Genomic DNA, 12,426 nt, shown 5'->3' on the forward strand with positions numbered 1-12,426 from the left:
AAACCACCAGCCGCCACTGGTTTAAGCCTACAAGTAGCGTTCCCCGCTAACTGTATAATTCTCCCCCCAAACTGTATAAATCCCCCCCATTGGAGTCACTGAGGGGTGGAATTCCCCCCGTTGTGAAAAATGAAATTCAGGCCCTGAAACTATTGCACTTGTCTTAAATGGCATTACAGTGGTGATATGTACTGTAGGTCTAATTGAGTGACTAAATGAGTCTAAAAGGTTTTTGGCTAGAGGTAAATAATCGCGCATAGTCTCATGATGTGTTTTCATTATGTGTTCGTCATTAGATAAAATAAATGTTCGAAAAACTAACAAGCCAAAGAAAATATGTCTAGGATATGTGTTTTGCAATGTTGATTTCTATGATTTTGGTGAGTACTACATTAATTATAGAACGTGCACATAAAGACAGAGTGCTACATGATACAGCACACGTTTTGCGGTGATGTTCCGCCTTTTAAAAACAGGTGTAGCCTAATCCGAATCGGGGTTAAATCCATCAATTAGACAGAATCAGTAGGGTATCAGTTTTGTAACCTACCAGGCCTATGTCAAAGGCAGGCAACATGAGGGAGGGAGCGCACCAAAGTCAATAATGAACGAATCCGAGAAACTCCTCAATCATACCTTCCGATATCTCTTCGCTAATAAAGTCCTCCACGGTTGTTCGAAGAAATTTCAAAACGATGTCACGAGGAACAAGACGACACTCCCTCGTGTCTATTCAGATGCATTTCATTGTCCCAGAGGCCGATAACTGATGCAAAAAAACCCTTAAATGCGAAAATTGACATACGCTTTCCCGGCTTCAATGGCAGAACGACGCAACAGCGCTGCCGGCCTTAATGGTAGAAATGCGCCAATGCTGTCCCGGCTTAAATGGGTTAAAACACATATGAAGGCTTTTTTCCCCCCTCACGTCAGCATCGCGTTCGCCTTGTCAAGTTTTTCCGATGATCAGATTATCTGATACTGAATTTTTGCCTAATTTCTGCCATATGTTTGGCTCAGCATCGCGTTCGCCTTGTCAAGTTTTTCCGATGATCAGATTATCTGATACTGAATTTTTGCCTAATTTCTGCCATATGTATGCTAGCCTGCTGTGCCTGAAGTTCACCATGCAGACTAGCCTACTAGTTTGCCGTTTTAACCACAAAACCAGTAGGCCTCCTAAATACTGTAGTTTACTTAGAGACCCTATGCAACTTTTCCATAGTCATAAAATCGCTTAGAAATCGTTTTGCTTGTGACTGACAGTTTTATTGAAAACAGTCATTTCCTCCCGCCCCCAGTGTCCCTATCCGCTATTGCAACCTTGCACTTTGTTCAGTTCACTTTGTTTACATCTGGAAGGCTGAGACACGTAAGGAACAAGAAGAAGCACGCTTGCAATTTATATATAGTATTTCTATATAGCCTATATATGTATAAATATACACGCTAAAGCTGTCGGGGAAGCTCTGCAAAGAAATATGCAAGCATAAAACGAGTGAAAACGAAACCGAAACCGGAGATGAAATCGCTAATCCTGCATAGTTTCTCTTTAACACCTTGTCATTTTGCGTTTGTCACATCGTGACCCTGGCACCCCATGTCATTCATGAAGTGATATGGCCTTCCTGGGCAGATTGTCTCTTGTGGGAGGATGATTAACTGGGTACACCATTTCTTTTTGTTGTAAAAGAATGACGTACAGAAAACCACTAAAATCCAACAGAAATGTATTAGACCTTTTGAAAAAACAATGTTTCGTGCTGTCTGCTAACTTGATGCTCTAAAAAACTTGTTGCTCTACAAAAAGTCTTATTGTGTGACTATGCTACATGGCAAAGATAAAATATATCTACCATTTATAATCAGAACTAGCCCTTTACTTTTCACCTAATTGTAGATATAGTGTATGAAAGATAATTTTGTGTTGTCAAAAAGTCAATTTATCTCCTTTGGTTCAGAAGTCTGGAGTCGGACCATTCACAGAGCTGAAGCCTGTGGGTGGGATGAACCAGTGTCTTTCAAACTACTCTGCACGCAATAGTAAGGTGACCAGATTTCTGGGAAGCAAACCGGGGACATTTCGATAGTCGACAGAACAAATAACATAAGAACCTACGTTTTTTCACTTAGTCAGGGGGCCAATTCTGAAAAGGGCTTCCGTTAAGACTTTTGCGGACATGTTTTGGTACAAGCGGTCAACCTATTTTTTTAGTTAGAAGACACCCATAGGTAAGATATTATGGTGGTTGTCAAGCAATTTTTTTTTTTTTTTGACTTGTGCAAGCAATTTCAGGCCAATTTTTTGGTTTCCTGCTCAACATGACATGCCAACGATAAATGTTGAATATCTCCACAACCACAAGGACCATATAGATAAAAATGGTATGGAATGAAAGCTAACACTCGTGGGATGTCTGCTGAAGTGTCAGAATTAACATTTATTGTACAGTATAAGAGACAACAGACCTAGAACATGAAAAAAACAATCTCCGCCTAAAGAGAACCAGTTTTCAAAGTGAATATCAGATTGGAAACATAACATAGCATTCCAAAACCTCTATCAATCAGTACCCCTATCTATGGGAATGAGTCAAGCCAAGTTTAAAGCTTGTAGGGAGAGACAGTGCACTGCTGCACATGTTGTAATACTTTAATGTTATGGCGAAAATGTAGAACTGTAGATGGTGGTCTATGGTGCTATTTGACTTCATTAATGTACCAGGTTGTGACAATTATGTTTAATGGACATATCACTATATTTATCAATTCTACCCAAACATAACTGCTCTCTCAGTTCTTTACGATTAGAGGTTAGTAACTAGTTAGTAGTAATAACTTTGTAATAGTCGTATGGCAAAGGTATTTTTCCCCATCCAAGCAGTGGTGCTCGGCTATAGGCAGCCAACCGAAGAAGGGACATGAAGGATGGCATGCTTTCCCCCCAGCTTTTAACCACAGAGGTCAGGTGCTTGGAGCTTGGTGAGAACAGGTCAGGTGCTTGGAGCTGACGATATGAGGATGTGAGGAAAGTGGAAGTCAGTGCAGTACCAGGCAGTGTCGATGTCCCTGACCAGGACTCAGACTGAGCACATGGACATGGTCCCTGGGTACCTTCTGTTGGCTGCCTACCTGAGCACCACTGCTTGGCTGCACTGTAAAACCCGGGAAGTTAACTTAAGTGTAAATAAGTCATTCAGCTCAGTTATTTCTATGTGTGTAGTTTGTGTTGGGATAACTTTAAGGAGTCAAGTAAACTACTGTATACTCATTTTATTCACCTAATTTCTTGAGTAAAATACAGTCATGTCTGAAAGTGTTGGCACCCATGTTAAAGTTGACTAAAAAGAGGAATATAAAATCATCTTTTGGAAATTGATATTAATGTCTTAAGTAATAAAAGTAGAAAATGTCCAACCTTTAAGGACACCAACTTTCTATGTGAATGAATAATGTATCATAAACAAATAAATGTATTGGCACCCCTATGTAACCCTATGGGAATTTAACACAAAGGGTTAACATAGGGGCAGGCAAATTTTTAAAGGCCACTTATTTCATGGATCCAGGATACTATGCATCCTGATAAAGTTCCCTTGACCTTTGGAACTAAAATAGCCCCACATCATCACACACCCTTCACCATAACTAGAGATTGGCATGGTGTTTTGTTCAGTTGGCCTATTAGCTGGTTTGATTTGCATTGAGCTCAATGAGCATCAAACAGGCTAATAGGCTAACTGAACAAAACTGAACAAAACACCATGCCAATCTCTAGGTATGGTGAAGGGTGTGTGATGATGTGGGGCAATTTTAGTTCTAAAGACCAATGGAACTTTATCAGGATGCATAGTATCCTGGATCCATGAAATAAGTTAACTTAAGTGTAAATAAGTCATTCAGCTCAGTTATTTCTGTGTGTGTAGTTTGTGTTGGGATAACTTTAAGGAGTCAAGTAAACTACTGTATACTCATTTTATTCACCTAATTTCTTGAGTAAAATACAGTCATGGCTGAAAGTGTTGGCACCCATGTTAAAGTTGACTAAAAAGAGGAATATAAAATCATCTTTTGGAAATTGATATTAATGTCTTAAGTAATAAAAGTAGAAAATGTCCAACCTTTAAGGACACCAACTTTCTATGTGAATGAATAATGTATCATAAACAAATAAATGTATTGGCACCCCTATGTAACCCTATGGGAATTTAACACAAAGGGTTAACATAGGGGCAGGCAAATTTTTAAAGGCCACTTATTTCATGGATCCAGGATACTATGCATCCTGATAAAGTTCCCTTGACCTTTGGAACTAAAATAGCCCCACATCATCACACACCCTTCACCATAACTAGAGATTGGCATGGTGTTTTGTTCAGTTGGCCTATTAGCTGGTTTGATTTGCATTGAGCTCAATGAGCATCAAACAGGCTAATACTGTAGGCTAACTGAACAAAACTGAACAAAACACCATGCCAATCTCTAGGTATGGCGAAGGGTGTGTGATGATGTGGGGCAATTTTAGTTCTAAAGACCAATGGAACTTTATCAGGATGCATAGTATCCTGGATCCATGAAATAAGTGGCCTTTACAAATAAAAATCTGCCTGCCTGCCTGGGAACATAGGGTTAACATAGGGGTGCCAATACTTATGACCCCAGTCTTTTAAGGAAGAACATTTATTTATTCATGATACACTCATTGCATGGGGTGCCAACACTTTCAGCCATGACTGTATATGCCACTCATTTCAATTAAGTAATCATGGCAAGAAGTATATTCACAATAAGAAATGGCTGACCACACATTACATTTCCCAGAATGTCACCGTCCATAGTATTCTTAACACATTATCACATATTAATCTTGACTGAAATTGAATCTTAAATGCAATAGTTAAACTATATTTACGGCTATACTATAGCTGTTATGTTATTGTGTTATTTACATTGACACCACACACCATCAAGCAGATGACTATCCACAACAGACTTGGCCTGTGGGCTGATTTTAAAATCTTAGATCATGTGTAATGCTTCTGACAGACGTAATGATAATCTGAAGATACAGTATATCATGATGGCCAGTACTGCCATGGTGATAAATATTATGTTTCACAATTACCCTCATTCTGCAGTAATCCTATTCATTTAATAGAAATTTAAACCTATAAAAAAATCCTGAAATCTTTACTCCTGAAGCTCATATCCTGCCCATAAGAGGGGTAATATAGTTACTCAATGTAAACATGCATAATGTGTCTGTATCTCCCCAAGAGCCAATACAGACAGACAATAGGAGGCTCAATCACACCATTGGGATACTCAACTTTGTGACACTTTCAAGTGACTATAGGTCAAAGTCAAATTGGGAAACGCAATCAACTTTGCATTAGGCCAAGTAAAAGTGCACTTCATAATGTTCTTTATATTTTGAGAATGGGCTTCTCCTTAATGGTATATCTGACCATATTCTGAAAATCATCAACACAATATTTTTGCCCATCACCTGGTAAACAGTAAGAAGCCACAATTAACAGCTAAGAGAACAAATACTTATTAGAAAATCAAAGAAGCATTTACCCATAATCCATAGAAAATGATAGCTCACACATTGAGTACATTGCATTTTTTCGTGTGTAGGCCTACATAATTCTTACTTGTCATGATAATTCACTCAAGTTGTTATTAGGTGAATAAAATTAGTGTAGTTTACTTGACTCCTTTAAGTTATCCCAACACAAAATGCAATACATACTGTACAATATACTAATAACTCCAGTTGAATGACTTATTTACACTCAAATTAAATGAGTTGCCAAACTCAAATGTCAAGGCATCCGGTTTACTCAAATAATTTCAGATAAGTTACAGTAGCTTCCCAGGCTTTACAGTACTCAAATAATTTAAGTTCAGCTAACTTCCCGGGTTTTACAGGGGAAAAACATACCTTTGCCATACGACTATAACAAAGTTGTTATTGCTAACTAGTTACTATCCCCTAACCCTAAAGAAGTGAGAGCAGTTATGTTTGGATTGAATGAATAACTATAGTAATATGTCCATTAAATATAATTTGTGTCACAACCTGGTTTAAGTTAAATAGCACTATACACCACCATCTACAATTCTACATTTTCATTGTAACATTTAAATATTATAACTTGTGCAGCATTGCATGTCTCTCCCTACAAGCTTTTAACTTCATCTTCACAACCACCCTGATATCTTACCTATTTGTGTCTTCTAACAAAAAAAAAGTAGGGTGACACTGACAGCTTGAACCAAAACATGTCTGCAAAAGTCTTAACGGAAGCCCTTTTCAGAATTGGCCCCCTGACACAACAGTGGCCCTTGTGGTGTGATACTCTTGTGGTATTTATTGATCATTATTTTTTAATGATCATGCTTGCACACAAGTTGGATTATATTGCACATTTGCCCAAGATTACAGTAGGTAACATGGAAGAAAAAGGAAGCACTTTGGGGGGAAAATCCGCTTTTTCCATTTTTAAGAATATAGTGTTAAAATGGACAAAATAACATTTTCTAAGCTGACAACCTGTCTAGAACTCATGTTGAGGGGTTAAATATCAATACTGGATAGGTTGTATGCTTGTACCAAAAAGTGTCCGACAAAGTTTTAATATCAGTTTTGGCCCCCTGACTAACTCTTCGCAATAGAAAGGGGGGACGTTTGTTTTTTGTTATCTCCCTCAACAATGGAATTCTCTTCTCTGATTGGCTGATGGGGTGGCCATTAACTTCGTATAACCTGCTACCTTTGAAGTAGTTCCAATGTGTTGCCCGTATCAGACTTTAATATTAATTCGCCAAACTCGTTGCGAACTTTTAATGAACTGTCACGTTGCATCCAAGCGGAAATATAAACGTTCAGAACATAGTAACATTGTATCATATTACGGAGGTGGATTGTAGCTAGTTGGATGGCCTGTAGGTTATAAATTAGCGATCTTTCAAAGTTAACGTTCATCAGAATCCTGGGATATGCCCGCTATGCCCGGGAGAGATAGAACTAACGACTGGCTTTTGGCCATAGCAACCAGCCATTTAGAACTAACGACTGGCCTTTGGCCTTAGCAACCATCCATTTAGAACTAGTAACGGCAGTTTGTCCTGCAAGTAGAAAGTTGATATGTGGCGGAAAGTAGTTCCACAATCAAGACAGTTTTAGCGATGTAAATGTTTACGTTGTAATAGGAAATTAACACCACACAAGTGGCAACGGTGGAATAAATATACAGGTGATGAATACAAACGGGAGATAAGCGGGATAACGGCCTTCGAGGTCGACCGGTTCGATGGAAATAATGGCTAGGCGGAGGCAACTCCGTCTCCGTGCTTCTAGACCTCCACCTAGCCATTATTTCCATCGAACCGGTCACCTCGTCGGCCGTTATCCCTTACTTATTTGTGCACAAATATAAGCGAAAAACATATATTTTTTTCTTTCAGTAGGCCTATTGCTGTTTAGGGCTATATCAGACACAACTGGGAATAGTTAAATCTTTTGATGACCTATGATAAGATGGGCTGGTACTTTGGATTGATATTTAAATAATGATTGGGTATAAGGTTGATTGCATTGTTTACTTTCAGTGCCATTAGTTATTCAAAAATATGTAAAAAAAAAAAAAAAAAACAAGCACAGACAGAGAGGGAGCGCAAGAGATGCGCTCAGTGGAAGTCAGTGAGCTCTGTCCAGCAAGAGTAAGGTAGTCATTTGTGCCATAGCCTTTTATACTCAAATTCAAATTCTGTTGTGTTATATTAGGCACACATGATTGAAAAAGTACTTCCGGGATTTCGAAAATCCCTGATAACAGATGACAGAAGCTGTATTTCGCTACTAAACTTGCTATAGAAGATCGTTGAAGACCAGTAACCACTCGGTGAGCTGCACACTTTTAAAAACGAAGGTTTAGGGGTGTTTTAAGGACAGAATAGACCATGCACAAAGCGAGCAATGTAAAGCCATACAGAGCTCCATTCTAAATCTGCCAAAACGGGCTCAATCGTCGAGATTTCGGTGTCAAACACTCGTTTTCATGCTAGGCAATACAGAAAACGGACTTAAAGTGTAGGAGAATTCCGGTGTGAAATTGACCTTAACTGTACCGAAACATGTTGCGAAGTACTTACATGTGTTGAAGAGGCACCTTCGCTCACCCCCTAGGAATCCAAACTCCGCCGTTTTCAACCGAGCTTGCAGTAGGCTTGAATCTATTAGATTGGGCATCACGTACCCTATGCAGCTAAATCGCTATTTTTAAACCATTAAAACAGTTCCAAGTAACTCCACACTGTATTGGTAGACTTCTGAGGGTCCTGACATTTAAAACGAGATACTTAGAACTTTGGAAGTGCACAGGAAGTTTATTAAAAAATACTGTTTATTCAAGCAGTACCTTCATAGAATCTCTCGCGATAAGTCGACTGATGAGCACAAACGAACAGGAAAGACAGGGGGACATATTGCAAACATTTTGAGCTTTGTTATTCATCATGCTCATGTAGACAGTATAACTATATATTTCCTATGGAATTACTTTTGCAATATGCACCCCTGTCCTTCGTGTTCGTTTGTGCTCATCAGTCTGCTTATCACGACTTGATTACAAGATGGCGCCCAGCAGAGAGATTCTATGAAGGTACTGCTTGTAAACAGTCTTTTTTAATAAACTTCCTGTGCATTTCCAAAGTTCTCAGTATCTCATTTTAAATGTCAGGACCGTCAGACCGTCTTCAAATACAGTGTGGAGTTACTTGGAACCGTTTTAATGGTTTAGAAATAGCGATTTAGCTGCATAGGGTACGTGATGCCCAATGTAATAGATTCAAACCCACTGCAAGCTCGGCTGAAAACGGCGGAGTTTGGAATCCTAGGGGGTGAGCGAAGGCGCCTCTTCAACACATGTAAGTACTTCGCAACATGTTTCGGTACAGTTAAGGTCAATTTCACACCGGAATTCTCCTTTAAAGTGTAAAATACCAAAATATTCCTTTAACATTTCTTGGAGATTGTAATTTGGTAAATATCACTAAGTGAAGTAAAGACGAAACACTCAGTTTGCTAAAGATTACAATGTGCTAAAATTCCAGCCATCATCCAGCAAAAAAAAATCTTTTAAAAATGACTGAAGGAATAAAATGGATAACAAGTAATAACATAAAGACTTGTTTTTACCTTAGTTGATCCAGCACTTTCTCTAGCAATTGATTTTTTAATATAGTGACAGCCCTTTCCTGTAGCTTTTTTCTTTTCAGTTTCCAGATATGCCTTTTAATTGACTTCCCACTTTTTACATGTAGATATCATCATTGCTGTTTGTACCAAACTACAAGGAGCTGGTGTCTTCGCATGGCTTTGCTCATGAAAACATCAGTATATGGAAGTATCCCTCTCTTACCAAAGTGGCAGAGCTTGAAGGTAGGATAGCTAGTGAAGTTACATTTATTACAACAAAGGTGTTTGAGTGCGTGCGTGCATGTGTGACTCATTTTAAATGTTAATTGATTTATTTGACTCTTTTAGGCCATGAAGGCAGAGTTTTGAACATGGCCCTCAGTCCCGATGGCTCCACAGTTGCAAGTGTGGCTGCCGATGAAACGGTCCGAATGTGGAACTGCTTTGAAAAAGATCCAGTGAAAAAGACAACAAAACCCACTAGCAGCATTGTCCATCAACCTATTCGTTAAATTAGCCTGTGTTTATATACATATACTATGGTAAATGTTTTGTACAAATAACTTTTTTAAAAGCCTCAATAAAGGATGTCACCGTCTGGTGAAATGATTTTACAAGGGAGATTCTGGTTAATAATGTTAACATGGACAAGTGTTAATTGTGTTGCTTCAAGATGATTGTAGTGTATGCAAGCATTTTGGTGGTCATAACTTTCATTAAAGTTACTCTAAGTGTATAAAATGGAACGTGTAACTTATTACAGTTACACTTCACCCATTTGTATTAAGCTTTGTATTGTTAGAAACCCAGTCATGTTTTTTGAATGGTCGTGCTTCAGTCCCTCATTACCTGCTTTCAATGATGCAAAAATGATGGGAATTCCTATATCTTTGTTGAGGGGGTGAGACTACAAACACTCCTTCCTCATTTTTCCAGGGGGGGTGGGCTGAGGATGGGACCCACTCCTGCTGCAGACCGATTACAGATCAGTGGGCTAGCCTCTTGCTCTGCGGAGAAAGCTTATAAGTATCAACGATTACAGTGCACCATTTATAATTAATTAAACAGCATCATAATAACCGTATTTAACAAAATTACTGTTATCATTGAATAATATATTCATATATATATATATATATATATATATATATATATGTATGTATGTATATAATAGTATTATTATTATCATTTTCAAGACCCCCCAGATAGCAAAACCACTCTGGCGTGGACCTGGCCCACACCTATCATGCGATCCGCCCCGGATCCATCTCACGGACACGGCCCAGCGTCCAAACGCACATCGGCCACGAAGTGGTCAGGCTCCGTTGCACGGCTCTGAACTGGAACTGGAACAGTGCTGGCCCAGTCCTGTATAGATGCGGCATGGAACCGCGTACCGGATCGATGCCAGCTATGCCTTATTTTCGGCATAATAGTTAGGCTACATGATGTTTAGTCTATGATGTGTTTGGGCTACCTTATATTTAATTACCCTACAGTCAGAAGCAACAATCATAGGCCTACATCCGCATAAAGTAGCCTACACATTTAAGATTAACAATCTAACACTCTCGCTTGGTGTCTTTAAAACAAGGCTAAGAAAATTACCCAGCGACTATCATAGTCCAATACCCCAATAACCCTAGTGGGGTACGAATTGTAATTCCGTAGGATTGTTTTGCTAAAATTGATTTTTTCGTTTTATTTGCTTTATTTGGGGTCCTACTGTTGAAAAATGACGGGGTGCAAATTTTCTGACCTCGTTTGCCCCTTCTCTGGGGGGCGCTTTCTCACCTTGGCCAGAATACTGACTGCACACATACATCTACTAATAATGATCACATTTTCACAATCTTGGTGTCATTTTAGGGGCTATTGAGGATGCTGAGTCCATTTATGACCGTTTCATTGTGATCAGAAGTTATGACTCATTTTGTCATAACATTGCAGTAATAAAGGCAAATCCAATGGGGCAAAGTTGCCAAACAGTAAGTGAGCTCATATCTTGGGAACGCTTTGATGTATGTTAATGAAACTAGGTCACATGACAACTGACCCCCTCCCAAGGGTACACAGGGATGCAAACACACATGTGGTCAAAAAAGAGAGAGCCTCGGAGCGGGGGTGGGGGGTGTAGGTGCGCTTAGGTGCGCAGTGTGGCGCCGGTGGCCGTGGGGTGGTGCATTATGGGTATCGAGCATCTTGGAGGAAGGCCTATATATGGTCACTATGGTGAATGTAGGGGGGTCATGATGTTCAGTACCTTTACTCTGAGTCAAAGTTGCTGTACCATCATCATCTTGGCAAACTACTGCACCTTGAGCATGCAGTGTATGCCGAAAAAAAGCCATTGTAGTAATGTTTGGGCACTGAAATCTTGAAAGAACACCCAGTGCAACCTTTTTTTGTTTTGTCCAAAATGATTTTTGCAAATTGCAAAATCCCCCTAAACTTGCTGTTTAGGCCTACATAGCCTATTAGCCCATGGCCCCATGCCTACACATTCTAAGGTTTCAGTGAAATATTGGCACACCACTAATAATATAGACAAAACAATTACTGCCAAGTACAAACAAATGATGGGAATACTATTTTTTATATAAGCTAATGTCCAACCAGCTCCTCTTATTAGCTCTTCTCAACATTGCTTTATTGTGTTCTATATTCTATACTAGCTATTCTTTATGCAAGTCCCATATACACTCCTACAAGTTTTTTTTTTTTGTCAAGGCAGGTTGCTGCACTGCCAGCTACATCTAATCCAAACATAGTAGGCCAATAAAAAAGATGATATAGTTGGTTGGTAATCTAAATGCAAAAAATGATAAGGGCTAAACCAAAATTATGCTAATCGCGATTATAGCCACATTGCTACAATTCAAACGATGTTGACATAAATTAACAACTACTACAATAAGGCCATGATTTCCAATACAACTACTAAACAACATAACATGACAAATTAGCCTCACTCACGTTATTGTCTTCCCATAATAGGCTAAGTAGGCATAGTCTAAAAAACAATTCTAGGTTATGCTCCACAGTAGACAGATGTGCTCCTCCCGACACTTAAAAGACAAAGGCTATTTTTGGATATGTTACGGTAGACACAGAGCTGTTTGATCTGATCTTAATCCTGATTTTATTATTGATGATATCAGCAGAGTCAGCTTTTATAACCCATCCAGAGGTGTGCATGACGAACTTAACTTTATCCA

General features: G+C 39.1%; 1 protein-coding gene across 1 annotated transcript in view; it reads left to right on the forward strand.

Moving 5' to 3' along the window:
* The window catches only part of cdc20 (cell division cycle 20 homolog), a 32,624-nt gene extending 22,799 nt beyond the window's left edge, over positions 1 to 9,825 (forward strand). Inside the window, exons 10-11 of the mRNA XM_062533299.1 lie at positions 9,334 to 9,451; positions 9,557 to 9,825. Of these exons, the coding sequence (XP_062389283.1) occupies positions 9,334 to 9,451; positions 9,557 to 9,720 (282 nt within the window). The 3' untranslated portion in view covers positions 9,721 to 9,825. The remainder of the gene's footprint in view (positions 1 to 9,333; positions 9,452 to 9,556) is intronic.
* The last annotated feature ends 2,601 nt before the right edge of the window (positions 9,826 to 12,426 follow it).

The sequence above is a fragment of the Sardina pilchardus genome, chromosome 3, assembly GCF_963854185.1.
Source record: "Sardina pilchardus chromosome 3, fSarPil1.1, whole genome shotgun sequence".
Lineage (NCBI taxonomy): Eukaryota > Metazoa > Chordata > Actinopteri > Clupeiformes > Clupeidae > Sardina > Sardina pilchardus.